The following is an 18452-nucleotide window of genomic DNA, read 5'->3' as shown; positions in this document are numbered from 1 at the left end:
TGTGCATAATGTGCTTTATACTTTCAAATCCTGCAACGTAAAAGGTGTATTACATTCATATTTGTTGTCACTAACCGAGGAATAAATTGAAATTGTTTGTTGCATATGCTTTCAATAAACCAACAAGTTGTGAACTCTCTAATAACTAAACGTGTGTTGGAAAAGCTTCCTATGTCATGATGGACAACAGTTGACTCTGTCCTTGACTATATTACATTCAGTTTGAAGTCACACACTCGGCTTTGTTTTGTCACCTTGATGGTTCCTTCCATAACCGAGCCTCTTGTCTCCTGTTGTCTGAACTGGAGTGTGACAGCAGTTCTGCAATCAAAAATAAAGAGGACTGATACTCCATTCAAGGATGAACTCTTTTTTTTTTTTTTTGCTTGTCGGATAAAGCAGAGGAATGGCCTTACACATTCTGCAGAGCCATATGTGGCCCTATTACGAGATGGGAAATGGGGAAATAAAAGGCAGTAATGATGCCTGATATGCCCCTTGATAGAGGTCTTAAATAGCCATACCTGTTGGCAAGGTCTAGAGAACTGTGCTCTCGCTGCACCTCACATTTACATGTGGCATGTTACATGTAGCCGTTTGGGAGGGTGGTGGAAACATTCCAGAGCTGTTTCACATCTCTCTTTCTTTCTGCTCTTTGCTTTTATAGTATTGCAGTAGTACTGTAAAGCCATTGTGGACAGCAAAATACATGTATGTTAAAGAGGACCTATTATGCAAGCATCACCTTTATAAGGGGTTTATACAGCGCTGTGTGGCAACAGTGTGTGAATATTACCAGCCTCTAATGGTCAGTATTAATTCATTCTATTTTTGATAATTAAACCTGATAAAATAAGTCTGCAGAAACACTTTGATTGACATTCTCCCTTTGTACAAGACATCAGAAGGGGAAAGCCTTGCCCATTGGTGATGATCTCTACCTTATTAGCATAAACTGCACTGAGTGAGAAGCAGCCATCCGTCATTAGTTTTCACATCATAACTGCTGAAGATTATGTCAGTGACTAAGAGGCATTATTAATGTAAATTACAATTCAATTTATTGGGTTCCCTTTAAGTCGTGTGAAAAATTGTTATGAAAATTATAAATATTGTTAAGCCTTTTTAAAGTCAATGGGTGAATTAGGGAAAAAGACACTTTCAAAAATCTGCGTTCAATTTTGCGTTGCGTCCAGAGGCACAAAATAGGATGATGTCTTATCTGACATGTTTTTTTTTTTTTTTTTTGTTAATTTACCCTGCGTTACAGACAAATTGCAACTCTGTGTTTTCCTACTTAGCTAGCAACTAGATCTCTGCAACTCTCACATGGTCGCCGACTGAAGTTAAGAAGAGCAGTGTCCGTTCAGTACCTGGATGGGAGACCGCATAGAAAAAACTAGGTTGCTAACCGAATTGGTGTTAGTGATCCTAACACCCCAGTGAAGGTGGACTCTACTGCTTAATAGGTGCCCTCTTTCAGATGAGAAGTTAAAATCTCAGCATGTCCTTCAAATTTGCCCACTGGCCTCTGTCCATCACGGCCTCCTAACCATCCCCATATCGTAATTGGCGTTAATGGTGTGTGGTGTCTGGTGCAATATGGCTGCCATCACTTCATCCAGGTGTATGTGTAATGCTGTGCTGACACCCAGAGCCGGCGCGTCCATAGAGGCGACCTAGGCGGCCGCCTAGGGCGGCAGTATAGAGAGGGCGGCGTCCGCAACAACCCCTTGCCACCTGCGTCCTCAGTTATGTCAGCGACACCTCCCTCACCATCCGCAACCTCAGATATATTCGCACATAGGCGACAGAATAGAGAGGGCAGCGTCAGTGACACCTCCATCAGCACCTGCATGTCCTCAGTTATATCCGCGCCTAGGGCAACAGAATAGAGGTCTGCGACACCTGCGCGTCCTTAGTTATTTCCGCACATAGGGCGGCAGAATAGAGAGAGCAGCGTCGGCAACATCTCTCTCCCTCCCTCAGCATCCGCGCATCCTCAGTTATATCCGCGCATAGGGCGGCAAAATAGAGGTCTGCGACACCAGCGCGTCCTCAGTTATTTCCGCACATAGGGCGGCAGAATAGTGAGGGCAACATCTCCCTCCCTCCCTCAGTATCCGCGCATCCTCAGTTATATCCGCGCATAGAGCGGCAAAATAGAGGTCTGCGACACCAGCGCGTCCTCAGTTATTTCCGCACATAGGGCGGCAGAATAGAGACAGCAGCGTCGGCGATATCTCCCTCCCCCCCTCAGCACCCGCGCGTCCTCAGTTATATCTGCGCATAGGGTGGAATAGAGGTCTGCGACACCTCACTTCATTTTCTTAACCGGTCACTTTCGTTTTCACCTATTGGGGTTGAGGGCGGCATGATCGTCCTCTGCCTAGAGCGGCAGTTCATCTTGCTCCGGCCCTGCTGACACCAGACGCGTAATGGATGGATAAAGTGCGGTATTTGGTGTAAATAGACTCGGAAACATTTTGAGTTACTCTCTTTATTCGCGTGTCAAAATCCGCTTCATTTGTGCGTCAAATCCACTTTATTCATGCGTCAAATTCACTTCAGAACAGACGCAGAGTCGCATGATGGGCAGGGCTTCTGACTGTAGCTTCGTTGCTAAATGGATAACATGGATTTTATTGAGAAAATAATTGTGTTTATGTGCTTTATGAAGGCTGAAAAACAGCGTAGATACATTTGGGCCGTGTCTGAGTCCACTAGATCCTTTCAGAGGTGCATCAACTCTGTGAGCTCATAAACTCTTCCAGAAACTTAACCTGGATGTCGGAGGCTTGCAGCGGTGCTTCTGACTGAGCCGAGCCAAGTTTAATGAACTGTTGTTGGTGTCGGCTGGAGGATTTCCCCCAGGACACCAACAAAGGCGCTACGTCATAATTACACCCCCATAAGAGCAAGCTCCTGATTGGTTAACGTGGCGCAAATGTGTGTCAAACATGCAAAACACTCAATTTCAGACATTCATGTCATTCGCGCCGCGTCATTCGCGCCGCAGGATGTCTATTCGCGCCTTTGCATTGACTTAACATGTGAATCATTGTTTTATTTTAATAACACTAGGACTTGGGTATAATCAGCATGATCTCACGAGGAAAGGTAGCTAGTTTACGTTTTATCGGTTTAGTGGCTAATTCGTATGAATTGTACAGTTTTAAACAGGAGGCGTGGCACCCAACTCCGCCCCTAAACCCAACCATCTGTAAGGGATAAGCAAATCCAACTAAATAATACGAATGAGATCATACAAATTCATACAAATTAGCCACTAAATCAAAAATTTACAATTTGCCTTGAGCGGTGATATAATTCATAAAGGAACCTGTATATTAAACAAAAGGTGACAAAATTATTGGTTTCAGAATGATTATCAAAACATAGACAAGAGTAGATAAAGCCTACCGTATCATAGATGCAATGTAAAGATGCAAATTAAGCACAATAAACATCCAAACATGTAAATGTAATCAAGTAAAACATTCACTAATCAAATACATTAGTCTGCATATGATAATAGTATTTCAGAATAAGTGAAGTTTTACCCCATATACCAGTCAAAATATGGTTTGCCAGAAAATCCTGTCAGTCCCAAGGAAATGTTGTCTCCTAAATAATGAAAACTTATGGTAAGGATTGAGTGCCTGTTGTATAAAATTGAATATACTGTAAATATTCAATAAGGCCTAGCAGTGTTCATTTTGAGATCAAGTTTTAGGTATAGTCCTTTGACTAAATTGTCATTTAGTTTTAGTTCTATTTCAGTCCTCTGAATCATTTTAGTTTTATTAATATTTCATAAGATCGTAGTCGACTAAATTTACTGTAGATTTAGCCCAGCCCAAGCACCAGTGTGTTTTGTCCACATTTGTGAGCAGATGCGTCCACTGCAGTAAGAGTTATTTGGCATTGAAAGTGTCCAAAAGCTGCTGGTGTGTGTCCATGTCCCGCTTCATTCCTGCTTCTGTCCTCTGGGCCCTGTTGGACACAGCCCTGACTCCGTCCCCCCGGTCCCAGGACAGCTTAATTTAGCTCATTTGCCAGCTGCCCTGCACTCTGTGCATTTTTATTTCCTAATTATTATTTGTTAGAAGACCTCATTTCCTCAAGGTGACACCCTCTCCCTGTCAGAGGCAAGTTATTGTACCAGACGCAGCGTGTGTAATTAAGCAAATGAAAGCTGTCAGGTTAGGCTGAACCCCCAAAGATCGCACATCACATTTTGAAGCCATTAGCGCTTTGGATTGGTATTATTCCACGTTAAGTATGTTTTATTATGTGCCTACATTTTCACACGCAATGCCGTTTTCGCTGTCTTTGAATATGAAAATGCCCTGTTGGTCGTGAGGCCACATAGGAAGAAATAAAATAGCGGCAGCACAGATATGGCCTCAAATGTTACAGTAGTGTTAATGAAGCAGCGCTATTTAATGAATAGGAAAAGAGGATGCTGCTTTTTGCCTGAGGTTTATATTTAGCACTGAGAGCTCATTTTTATTTTTGTAATTAAATAACCATATGTTCTTATATTTGAAACCAGCTGGGGAAAACAGCACAGGTCCCATTATTCTTCACATTTATCTGATCTGTTTTATTAACACATGTGAGCTTTTATGAACCAATGAAAAAAAATGCTTGGTTTCACATAATTTATTTTTGTTATTTTTGTTAAATGTAAGTAGATTAAACATGAAACAATTAAGTTGTTTCCAAAAAAACCTCAAGAATTGTGTTGTTTCAACTCATTTTACGTAAATAATTGGTTTGAAAAAGGAGCAAAAGTAATTTTGGAGTGTAGAAAACTGGTCTTAGCTAAATGTTTTGGAATCATTTGATCAGTTACATTATTATATGTTTAAAATTTAATGTAAAAGAAGCATTTTTGTTCACCAAAGCTGTATTTATTTTTAAAAAACATGATAGAATATATTATGAAACATTATAGCATTAACTGTGTTTACATCATTATTTGTTCATGCACATTGCGAAGTATCGCAGGAGACATGATGGAAATGGCAAATTTTGAATAAAATGTTTGCCACTCACTTGAGTTGGTTTGGAAAAAGGGTCAATATGAATAATGGGACGTGGACATGCATTTGGTCAAATAAATTTTGACATTAAAAACTGTACACACTGCAAATTATATAATCAATTAGTCCTGGCAGCATGTTTTTAGTTCATTGTAACTTATTACACTAAGTTAATCATGTTCTAACTTAATTTTAAAGTTATGCAAGCTGTTTTAAATCAGTTTAACATAAAACAAGTTCGATGGACTCATAAGGTTAATTTGATTCAGCTTAAAAATTGAAGGCAACCAGGATTTTTTTTACAATGCATAAAAGCCAGTCAAACACCGGAAGCACAAAGTTACGCTACATCTACGCAATACTATAGTATTGTTATTTAAAATAAGAGTTCAGATGTATTCTGTAGCGCGACAAGAATTTGAATATAGCTAGGGTACCACAGACAAATGTGGAAGGTGCCACTGGTGTTCAGAAACTTATAGAAAACAATGTTTAGACTTTGACATGATGTAGCCCGGCCAGTGTGAGCCCCACTCTGATGGTGACTTGTTTACTGTTGGTTACTAGGTTACCGATACTACTTCTTTTTTTCTTTTTCTTTTTTGCAAACTTTGAAAAGATTAGCTTCAGGTTTGGATGAAATCCCAGCTAATATAATATAAATGTTGCTTTACATAAGTTTTATATGTAATTTACTTGTAAGATAACTTCTCATATTTACTGTATTCTTCATTATCACACACTTCTTTAGGGGAAAAAAATCTAACTTGTTCTTTTGGATTTTTTTTATTTAAGAAAAGCTATCTTTACACATTTGTGTGATTTATACTAATGATGGCTTGTTTGACTGATAGTGACAGCTCTGTGTATCTCACCATGAGAGCTGACAGTAACAGATTCCAAATGCAAACCACAATCTTGAAATGAACTCTGGACCTTTTATCTGCTCATTGTACTTGGAATAATGAGGGAATAACACACACATGAAACAGCTTAGAAGCCAATTACTTTTGCATCCTTAACAAGTGGGAGGCACATATGCAAACTGTTGTAATTTCTACAGCGTTCACCTGATTTGGAAGGAAATACCCTTGAATTGAAGCTGACAGTCTGCGGTTAAAGAACATCTTGTTGATTGTATTGGTGTATAGAACCAAAAATGTTAGAATTGTTTTGATGTCTCAATATTTATGGACTTGTATAAACAGTTGAAGTCAGAATTATTAGACCTACTGATTTATTATCATTATTAAACATAATTTGGGAAATATTTGATAAAGTTACTAAGTTAAAATCATGTCATATATATTTAGAACATACTTAATCTATATCCTCTATATATATATATATATATATATATATATATATATATATATATATATATATATATACATACAGAGAGTGCAGAATTATTAGGCAAGTTGTATTTTTGAGGAATCGTTTTATTATTGAACAACAACCATGTTCTCAATGAACCCAAAAAACTCATTAATATCAAAGCTGAATATTTTTGGAAGTAGTTTTTAGTTTGTTTTTAGTTTTAGCAATTTTAGGGGGATATCTGTGTGTGCAGGTGACTATTACTGTGCATAATTATTAGGCAATTCTTACCTTGGCCATGTCTCTGAGTATTGCACACCTTGTGCTTTTGGGCACTCCAGTGATGTTGCAGCTCTGAAATATGGCCAAATTGGTGGCAAGTGGCATCTGGCTGCTGCACGCTTGACTTTTCTCAGTTCATGGGCAGTTATTTTGCGCCTTGGTTTTTCCACACGCTTTTTGCGACACTGTTGACTATTTTGAATGAAACGTTTGATTGTTCGATGATCACGATTCAGAAGCTTTGCAATTTTAAGAGTACCGCATCCCTCTGCAAGATATCTCACTATTTTTGACTTTTCTGAGCCTGTCAAGTGCTTCTTTTGACCCATTTTGCCAAAGGAAAGGAAGTTGCCTAATAATTATGCACACCTGATATAGGGTGTTGATGTCATTAGACCACACCCCTTCTCATTACAGAGATGCACATCACCTAATATTCTTAATTATTAGTAGGCTTTCGAGCCTATACAGCTTGAAGTAAGACAACATGCATAAAGAGGATGATGTGGTCAAAATACTCATTTGCCTAATAATTCTGCACTCCCTGTATATATATATATATATATATATATATATATATATATATATATATATATATATATATATATATATATATATATATATATATATATATATATATTATTATTATTATTATTATTATATTTTATTTTTTATTATACTTATATATATCTTCATTTCTTTTCTTTAGCATTGTTCTCTTTCTTTAGCATTGTAGATTCCACATCAGCACAGTAAACACCTCCCACATGTCCAAATGCTGTCTTAGATACATACAAGGGGTAATTCCCACTCATCAAATAAAAAATCAGATCATTTACCTTTATCTTAACACATAACTTAACACACATTTTAAAACCACTACCCAATCCACAGAGTGAAAAACACCATCCAACTCTAAAAACCAACACAATCCCAAAGTTCAGCTCATGACAACTGTACTTAAGGCTGCACTGAACTGAACCCAACAACTGCTTATTAATGCATCGACGGCACTCTCTTTTGGCCACTGACAGCAGCTCGTGTGTCTCTCTCTCTTCTCCGTGTGCGGTTCCAGGAGATCAAAAGGGGTACGTGTCTTGACTCATTTGCAAATTCTGACACAAGTCTGTGTCTTTCCAGACCAGTGTCTCTCAGCAGCCGAGCCGAGCGGTCCAGGGTCGGCCCACCAGAGACAGCCTGCTGGTTAAAAGAGCAGCTTAATGAGCATAAACAAAACACAGCGGGTCTGCTTCACTAATAATCCTGTACAAGCGGCGCATGCACATACATTCGTCCTCATCCTCGCTGTAATGTTAATGATTCCCGATTATTCTTTACGAGGAAGCGCGCGTCTGCAGTTACAAATTAGCATAATAAACGGCCAAACCATCTCCATATATTCCGCTTTTTAAAGAAGCGCCTGAGAGAACACAATGCGAGATCACAGTGGAAAGCATAAGGGGTTTTTTTGTGTGTGTGGGATGTCCCTTTAACGATTTCTCCAGGATTTTGCAGGGACACACATACAGTATGTATATATATATATATATATATATATATATATATATATATATATATATATATATATATATATATATATATATATGTATATATATTAGTGCTGTCAATCGATTAAAAAATTAACTAATTAATCACACCTTTTCAAAAAAATTAATCGTGATTAATCGCATTTAAAATCCTGAAACTTGTAATTTTGCCTATTTAAATGTAAAATTTATGTAAACGCAAGAAAAAAATATTAAAATTCAAAATATAATTGTTTAATAGAATTTTTGTTTAACTTGTAACACAGATTTCTTCATGTAAACAACATACCCACAATAAACCATCAAGATCCTGGCTTGAAAGCCATATTTTTTACAGAAATTAAAACACAGGCATGTTAATGACATTTAAATTTCAAAACAATCAATGCCAAAAAAAGAAAACATTGATTTCCATGTTGGATTCTAAGTGGACTGCAAAAAAATGCCAAAATACAGGAATTGCAGATATGGAAAATGAAAAATTACAATAATAAACTATAGAATACAAACTGTTGCACTCATTGTAAAGTTTTATTGCTGTGAGTTGAGAACATTAGTTATAGAGTAGAAACAATTTTGCTTATTCCTCCTTTACATTCATCCAGTTGCTAAGACTAGGAGTATCCCACAAGTGCACAGAGACTCCCAAATGCCCGCAAATGAATGATAATTTCTTGCGTTAAATACATTTCACACCCCTCTCGCCCCTACTCAGATACATCGCTCACTCCACCCCTGACACCCCTCAACGGGCCTGACACACACACACACACACACACACACACACACAGACACACACAACGCGCTGTAGACGTTTCGGCCCCAACGGCCTTCCATACTGGAGCGACTCCCCTCAGATTCAACACGCATGATCACGTTCATCAAATTTGCTTAAACTAAGCGTCCTAAAGTATTACTGTATTTCACAAGAATTCTGACACAACAACGCGAAGCATACACTTTCGTTGCGTTTAATGAGGAAACACGCTAAACTTGGAGGGCTCATGCTGAAAGGCAGAGTAATGCCCTGTCTTTGACAGCTCGCGTCTTCACCGGAGACTTTCTGAGTACATTCAAGTAAGACAACAATACTCTGATTTTAATATGATTAAGATTATACTCTTATTAAAAGTCTACCGTGTAGCCTTAAAAGGAACCTTACCTTAAAGGAACACCAAGTCACGAAATGCGGAGGATTTTCTTTCTGTTCGCCATGCAGTATCAACTTACAACAGATGTCGAAAGTTAAAAATGAAACACCCGAAATTGCATGAAACTCTGGATAACCTGTGATGCAACTAATTGTTTTATACTGGAACTTGCCTTAAAAAAGTGATTCCTTGGTCTTATCCACATTTATTGCATGTTGAACACACGTCCACTACAACAGGAAGTAAAAAAAACCTGAACTGCATTAATTGCGTTAATTTTTTTTAACGCGTTAATTATTTAAAATTAATCGCATGCGTTAACGCGTTAATTTTGACAGCACTAATATATATATATATATATATATATATATATATATATATATATATATATATATATATATATATATATATATATATATATATATATATATATATATAGTCAAGTCCAAAATCATTCATACGCCTATATACAGGCCTACAATGACTTTGAGTTCCTCAAGAAACGGCTTGATTTTTTTATACTGCGAGCTGATTGGACATAGTAAAGTAGGCATTTCATTCAGAAAGATCAGGAAAGGGGTTTGGGGAGAGTTATAACAACAGACAGCTCCTCCTCACCATTTCTGTTTTTTGTCAAAACTGAGAGTTGTAGGGGCGTTAAATATGTTAGTCACGCCCAATACCTCAGACAGACGTAATGTAAGAATCTAATGGTGAGCAAAAAGGACATGTATTTTCAGATTTCAATTTTAGATTAAGATAACAAACACTTTTTTTTTCTTAATGACATGCACAGATTAATTTTTCACTACAAAAAAAGCAATGTGAGCTAACAAGATCAATATGGTTAGTTTTGATTTCGTTTTACTTTACACTTTTTGATCTTAAAAATCATTGAATAACCTGGAGGCTTTATGGTAGAGTATCTGCTGTTGATTATAAGAGATTGGAAAGTCTACTCATGTTCATTGATAAACTTGATCATTATATTGATTCGCCAAAGCAAAAATTCCCTGCATTCATGCAAAAAAAGGAAAAATAAACGAGAGAAGCTGCTGATTGGAAGAGCTGTTTGACAGGCACAAAGCATTCAGTTCAGTCGGTAATTTCAAGATGTTTGCAAGCTTTTAGGAAAGCTGAAATTATAATTTTAGTAATGCTGGACAAAAGTGAATAAAATAATAGTAAAATAAAAGTTGGTTTTGACCCCATATATATGTGTGTGTGCAATGTATATCTGTTTTAATTACACACATGCATGCATATATTTGAGATTTCTTTATTTATATTTAGATATCCAATATGTGTTTAATACATATATAGAATTGTATAGAAATGTAAATACCTATGGAACGAAATAGTGCTGTGTAGTTTTGTTTCTATCACATTCTATCACATTTTGCATCTGAACTCTTCATATATATATATATATATATATATATATATATATATATATATATATATATATATATATATATATATATATATATATATATATATATATATATATATATATACCTTATATAGTTAAATGATTTCCCTGAATTGTAATAGCTCAGTTTATAACTGGCTTACAACCAAAAGCAAACCATTTCAACTGACAAATGAAACTTTTTGGTTGCAGAATCAACAGAGGCTAATCAGTAATCAGTCTTTAATCAACTTTCCTCTGTCTCTGTAATTGGGAATTATCATTTTAAATTGATTACCCAAATATTTCAGTATTTAAAATGAACATTGAAATGAGTCAAACTTCACAAAAAGGTGTCTAAGGATTTTTTATCCAAAGGTTTTACTAATTTAAATATATTTATATATATTTTTTTTATATTTGAATAATGAAATATTTAAATATTTGAGAAAATATAAGATATATTTTTTACAAAAAAGATATATATGAATGTTTATATATATATATATATATATATATATATATATATATATATATATATATATATATATATATATATATATATATATATTTATATATATATATATATATATATATATATATATATATATATATATATATATATATATATATATATATATATATATATATAAACAGTCATTCACTTAATAAAACGTGCATTACCCTTTAGTGATGTGTGGGGTTATTTTTAACATAAATGTATGCTTCAAAAAAGGGCCACTATCCTACACCACCAGAATACAATTTAAAACTACAAAATACTGAAAACAGAAAAAGAAAGAAAGAAAGAAAGAAAGAAAGAAAGGCATCTGTAAACTATTGGGTAACTTACATTTTTGGGGGAATTATTTCTTTAAATTTGAAAAGTGCAGTAAAACCATTGCACTGTTTGTAGTTTTCGTTTATAACTCATGTATTTTTAAAAGCAGATACTTTGAGATCTTCACATAAAGGACATTTTTATTTCATTTTTGCTTGAACTGTCCCTTTAAGGTGCTTCATCTTATGTTTGGTCAGAAAAAAAGGATATTCATGTTGATGTACTTCATCATGAAAATGACTGACTGCAAAAAAAGTGAGAGAAGCTGATTGGATGAGTTGTTCGACACACAAACCAATCGATTTAGCCGGTAATTTCAGCCTGTACTGCAAGCATTCAGCTTTTGCAGGAGTAGCACATTATAGATTCTTGTCGCGCTGTGAAAAGTCCATTTCTTATGATGATGATGATGATGATGATAGCTCATTTTTGGACCGCTGCCATCAACTGTATTTGTAGTCACGAAAGCTTTTATCCATTTTAAATCCTGACAACTTTGTCTATTTATCTCTCTCTTTCCATCTGTCTGGATTGTTTCCCATTTTTATCAGAACGTGGTGTAACTTTTGATCAGAAGCACCGTGATCAAACAGAAACTTGTAAGAGGTGTCAAAACCTAAACAGAAAAGAGTGGCTTGTGTTTCACGGAGACATGACAAGCATATATTTGTAAACCGCTCTTTTATCTTATAATCGATTCAGTCAAATCAAAAATATCCAGGTGGGATTTTTATTAGACTGAGATCTCACTGCAAGTGAACAGAGATGAGAAGATTTGTTGTTGTTTTTTGTTGACTGAAAGTGAAACTAACACTATTAAAGCGTAATTAAAAATCATGTTCTTTAATTAAAATAAAGTTAATTGAATTATGCTAATTATAATTAACATGCAATGCAAATGTTAGGTCAAAAGGATTCATTGGCATCTAATTGAAATGAAATGGTCTTTGTTGAAGTACTCAAATGAATAAAAAAATAACTATGAATAATATACAAATAAAGCTATAAGCTCAGAATATAACAAAGACTTTCATTACTAAAGCTTAAATTAATATTAGAACATAAAAGCAAATGCATTATATTACTGCTATAAAATGAAAAGCACATACTAAGGGTTTTAATCATTTATTCATTCATTCATTTCTCCTTCGGTTTAGTCTCTTATTTATCAGGGGTTGCCACAGCGCAATGAACCGTCAACTATTCCAGTGGAATAATTAAGCAGCGGATGCCTATCCTGCCACAACCCAGTACTGGGAAACATCTTTAAAAATGAAGCTGTAAACATGAATATACACTCACCGGCCACTTTATTAGGTACACCTTACTACTGTAGTTCTGGGTTGGACCCCTTTTGCCTTCTGATCTGCCTTAATCCTTTGTAGCACAGATTCAACAAGGTACTGGAAATATCCCTCAGAGATTTTGGTTCATATTGGCATGATAGCATCACACAGTTGGTGCAGATTTGTCAGCTGCACATCCATGATGAGAATCTCCCGTTCCACCACATCCCAAAGGTGCTCTATTGATTGAGATCTGGTGACTGTGAAGGCCATTTGAGTACAGTGAGCTCATTGTCATGTTCAGGAATTAAGTCTGAAATGATTCACACTTTATGACATGACACGTTATCCTGCTGGAAGTAGCCATCAAAAGATGGGTACACTGTGGTCATAAAAGGCTGGACACGGTCTGCAACAGTACTAGGTAGGCTGATGCTCAATTTGTGCTAATGGATCCATAGTGTGCTAAGAAAATATCCCCCCACACAACTATACCACCACACCCAGCCTGAACCATAGATACAAGGCAGGATGGATTCATGCCTTCATGTTTTTGACGTCAAATTTTAACCCTACCATCCGAATATCGCAGCAGAAATCAAGACTCCGTTTTTCCAATCTTCTACTGTCCAATTATAGTGAGCCTGTGTAAACTGCAGCCTCAGTTTCCTGTTTGTAGCTGACAGGAGTAGCGCCCGGTGTGGTTTTCTGCTGCTGTAGCCCATCCACCTCAAGCTTGGATGTAATGTGCATTTAGAGATGCTCATCTGCATATCTCAGTTGTAACGAGGGGTTATTTGTGTAACTGTTGCCTTTCTATCAGCTCGAATAAGTTTGGCCATTTTCCTCTGACCTCTGACATCAGCAATCATTTACACAAACAGAACTGCCGCTCACTGGATATTTTCTCTATTTCAGACCATTCTCTGTAAAATCTGAAATGTGAAATACTCAGACCAGCCTGTCAGGCACCAACAACCATGCCACATTCAAAGTCACTTAAATCACCTTTCTTCCCCATTCTGAGGCTTGGTTTGAACTGCAACAGATCATCTTGACCATGTTTACATGCCTAAATGCATTGAGTTGCTGACATGTGATTGGCTGATTAGAAATTTGCGTTAACGAGCAGTTGGACAGGTGTATCTAATAAGGTGTGTATATTTACAGTAGTTTATTTAAAATTTTTGTGATGTTTTATATATATATATATATATATATATATATATATATATATATATATATATATATATATATATATATGTTTTGTTTTGTTTTGTTTTTAAAACATTTAGTATGCTCTTTCTAACCAAATTAAAAATCTTTAACCTAATAAAAAATCTAATAAATAAAGCAAACAAACTCAACATAATTGCTCAAATTATAGTTAAAATGTTTACAAATATGAATATAACACTGGTTTTATTACTTTAGAAAGTTAACAATTAAAAAGTAAATACATTTCCTCAAAAAAATTTACTTTTTCCAGGAATAAAATTATAAAATATAATGAATATTATATAATAAGAAAGCAAGAATAAAACTCATATAAAAATAATCTGAAATATAATAAAGTTTAATGGAATTATTAAAAAACAAGTACGTGATATCATGAAAAAATCTACTCAAGTTTATCAAATAAATATATAAAATATATAAACTGGCGACACGGTGGCTTAGTGGTTAGCACTATCACCTCAAAGCAAGAAGGTTCCCCCACAGTGCAAAGACATGCTCTATTGATGTATTGGATAAACTAAATTGGCAATAGTGTATGTGTGTGAATGAGTGTATGTTTCCCAGTGCTGGGTTGCTGCTGGGAAGGCATGCACTGTGTAAAACTTTTGCTGAATAAGTTGGCGGTTCATTCCACTGTGGCGACCTCTGATAAATAAAAGGACTAAGCCCTAGGAAAATGAATGAATGAATAAAATAAAAACTTTTTACTATAGAAATACTGTATTATCAATTATTAATACTAAAAGAATACTGTTTTTCTGAAAAGAATGGGCATAATATTGTCTAAAAACTTTTTCCTGTCCAGCATGTGTATAGGTCCAAATGATAAATGACACCAAGAGTGTTGTTTTTGTGTGAACTTTGCTTTTAACTGTTACTAAAAGAAAGTATAAGATTAAAAGTGTCAGAACTCATAAGTGTAGGAGCAGTCGAGCTCCATACGTTCCCCATATTCTTTCTCTTTCTCTTTCTCTCAGTCTGTTTAACTATCTGACTTGCTCAAGAGTGACTCACATCCTCTGGGGGGATTTTGTGTGTGTTTTCCAGAGCCCACCTACATCACGATGGCGCCCCCTGCCTGTGGCTCACTGGATAACTGCACACTGCTGGAGCAGAGCTGCGTGTTTGGCTTCAGGCTGGACCCCAGTGGCTGCAGGACGTGCGCCTGTAAGAGCCGTAAGTGCTTCATCTTCATCAGCTTCACTCCAGACACACACTGGCTTTACTTGAGATGTTTATGAGGATAAATAGTGAAGGACGGGTGGATTAAGTGATTGTTTTTTATGCTGAGATGAGTCTGCATGACTCTAAGTTTCCACTATATGCTTGCAAACAAATTGTGTCTGCGTGTGATTTTTATATTATATTATATTATATTATATTATATTATATTATATTATATTATATTATATTATATTATATTATATTATATTACTTTATTTTATATTATATTATATTAAATTATATTATATTATATTATATTATTTTATATTATATTATATTATATTATATTATATTATATTACTTTATTTTATATTATATTATATTATATTATAATATATTATATTATATTATTATATTATATTATATTATATTATTATATTATATTATATTATATATTTATTATATTACATTATTTTACATTATATTATATTATATTGTGTTATATGTATTACATTATAGACCTAAACGTTAATAAATACTATGATGGCTAAATCAAGTAACAGAAAAGTACTGTTTTTTTAATAAAAAAAATACTGCTGTAAATATTTTTACAAAAAAATGAATAAATAATTTAAATACACAACAAAATCGTGAAAACGTTTGATGAAATATTAAGTAATTGAATTGCTAACTTGAGCTCTATTCTCAAAGTTTACTCTTAAATACTCTAAACTATAATTAAAATAAAAATATAACTAAAATAAGATGGCCTCATTTTTTAGAATGGGATTACAAACCTAGTTGTCCGTTAGAAATGCTCTATAGTAAGATATAGACTACTAAGCAAACATTTGGACACACTTGACTAAAATATATATATAAAAAATAGATTTAAAGGTATTTGCTTGCACACATTAATATGCGTGTTTTTCTTCTTTTAAATATAATATAATGTACATATAATATATTGTAATCTATAATGTGTATTATACAATTGTTTGCTTCAGAAACTCAATTAAAATCAAAACAAATTGAATGAAAATTAATTAAGTTTTATGTAAATGATAAATATACTATAGATTAGTTTAATAGAGTGAAAAAAACATTTTATTATTTTATTATATTATTATATCAACATTATATTATATTATATTTTATTATATTATATTATATTAACATCACATTATTATATTATATTGTATTATATTATATTATATTATATTATATTAACATCACATTATTATATTATATTATATTATATTATATTATATTTTATTATATTATATTATATTGTATTATATTATATTATATTAACATCACATTATTATATTATATTTTATTATATTATATTATATTATATTATATTATATTATATTATATTATATTATATTATATTATATTAACATCACATTATTATATTATATTATATTATATTATATTATATTATATTATATTATATTATATTTTATTATATTATATTATATTATATTATATTATATTGTATTATATTATATTATATTATATTATATTATATTAACATCACATTATTATATTATATTATATTATATTATATTATATTATATTATATTATATTATATTTATTATATTATATTATATTATATTATATTATATTATATTATATTATATTATATTATATTATATTATATTATATTGTTTGTTTCTCTTCCAACCTTCAGGAGAGGAGCTGTGTGGTGGTCTAATGGCCAGCTGTACCCTGAAATGCCCTTTTGGCTTCCAGACTGACATTCATGGATGCGATGTTTGCCAGTGTCGTCCACGTCACAAGAAGTGCAAGGCTGTCTCATGTGCCAAGGACTGCCCGTTCGGCTACATGTAAGAAAATTCTTCATGAAAAACCTTGATTCGCCTTGTTTTGGTATAAATGAAATTCTTACGTGTATAGAACAAAAAATGAGGGTGAGCAATTAATGACACATTTTACACTTTTTAGGAGAACTGTACTTATACTATACTATACTATACTATACTATACTATACTATACTATACTATACTATACTATACTATACTATACTATACTATAAAGGATAGCCAAAAAAAAATACCCTTATAATTTCCTGATTCCCAATCCATCCTCAATCCATCAAATAACTTTCTTCTGCCAGATAAACACAGTTGGAGTAGTTTTACATTTAATTCTGACTTATGACACGCTCTTTAATGGTAGTAAATATAGTGGGTGTTTTTTGAAAGTTTCAAAACTTTATAAATTAGTTGTAAAATCAACCCATATGCACCCAGCAGGTTAAAAACATGTCCTATAAAATTGATCAATGTTTTTTATAAAAAATACCTCTATTTTTATTGTCACATTTGGTTTTAATGTACAACTTATGACTTTTAGCTCAATAAACTACTAATTACAGTCTCTGCTTGTTAATAATTAGTAAGGTAGTAGTTGAGTTTATAGGGTAGATTAGGGATGTAAAATAAGATCATACTTTGTAAGTGTTAATAAACAGTAATGTTTTAATAAAAGGCATAGGTTCATATAGGTTCGAATAGCAGAAGCTTCAGGAATTGACACATCTCCTGCAAACCATTTGCCACACAGTTGAAGACGACGATGGATGTCTGGTTAGATTGCATACTGTATAATGTTTTACTGTATATTACTCCCACAAGGATGCATTCCCAGCGAACACATTTATTTCTGAAGCTTCAGTTATAAAGTTGCTGAAAGTTAGTAATTTGAGTTTATTATTTTAAAAATAAATTTAAAAAAATGTTTTTACAATTTAATAAAAAAACGACATAAAAAGACATGCGTTTATGGATTTGTGCCAATAGCCCCTTTCACACAGTGATACCGGTAAATATCCGGAAAATTTCCGGAACGACTTTACCGGTATATTCAAAAAAGCGCTGTTAACACAGGCGAGGACGTTCCGGAAATTTTCCGGAAAAGACCGTTCACACATCCATTCCAAAATACCGGTAAATTCTGACATCATTCATCACAAATGAGCTTTAAACGGCCGCGCTTGTATTTGTAAACATTTGACTAAATTACAAACTCTGTGGATGATCAATATTGTGAACAACTTTCGCAGGATCACTTTCGCATGTCGAGATGTTCATAATATGTGCGTGTGCAGGCGCTCACAGGCTGTTTCACAG

General features: G+C 33.8%; 1 protein-coding gene across 2 annotated transcripts in view; it reads left to right on the top strand.

The window, feature by feature from the left end:
* Positions 1 to 18452, top strand: part of crim1 (cysteine rich transmembrane BMP regulator 1 (chordin-like)) — a 260051-nt gene that overhangs the window by 209157 nt on the left and 32442 nt on the right. For both annotated transcript variants that reach the window (XM_087288822.1, NM_212821.1), the window contains 2 exon segments: positions 15176 to 15304; positions 16990 to 17146. In XM_087288822.1, the coding sequence (XP_087144948.1) occupies positions 15176 to 15304; positions 16990 to 17146 (286 nt within the window).

This window comes from Danio rerio, chromosome 17, assembly GCF_052040795.2.
Source record: "Danio rerio strain M-AB ecotype USA chromosome 17, GRCz13ab, whole genome shotgun sequence".
Lineage (NCBI taxonomy): Eukaryota > Metazoa > Chordata > Actinopteri > Cypriniformes > Danionidae > Danio > Danio rerio.
This window is presented reverse-complemented; position numbering and strand designations above follow the sequence as displayed.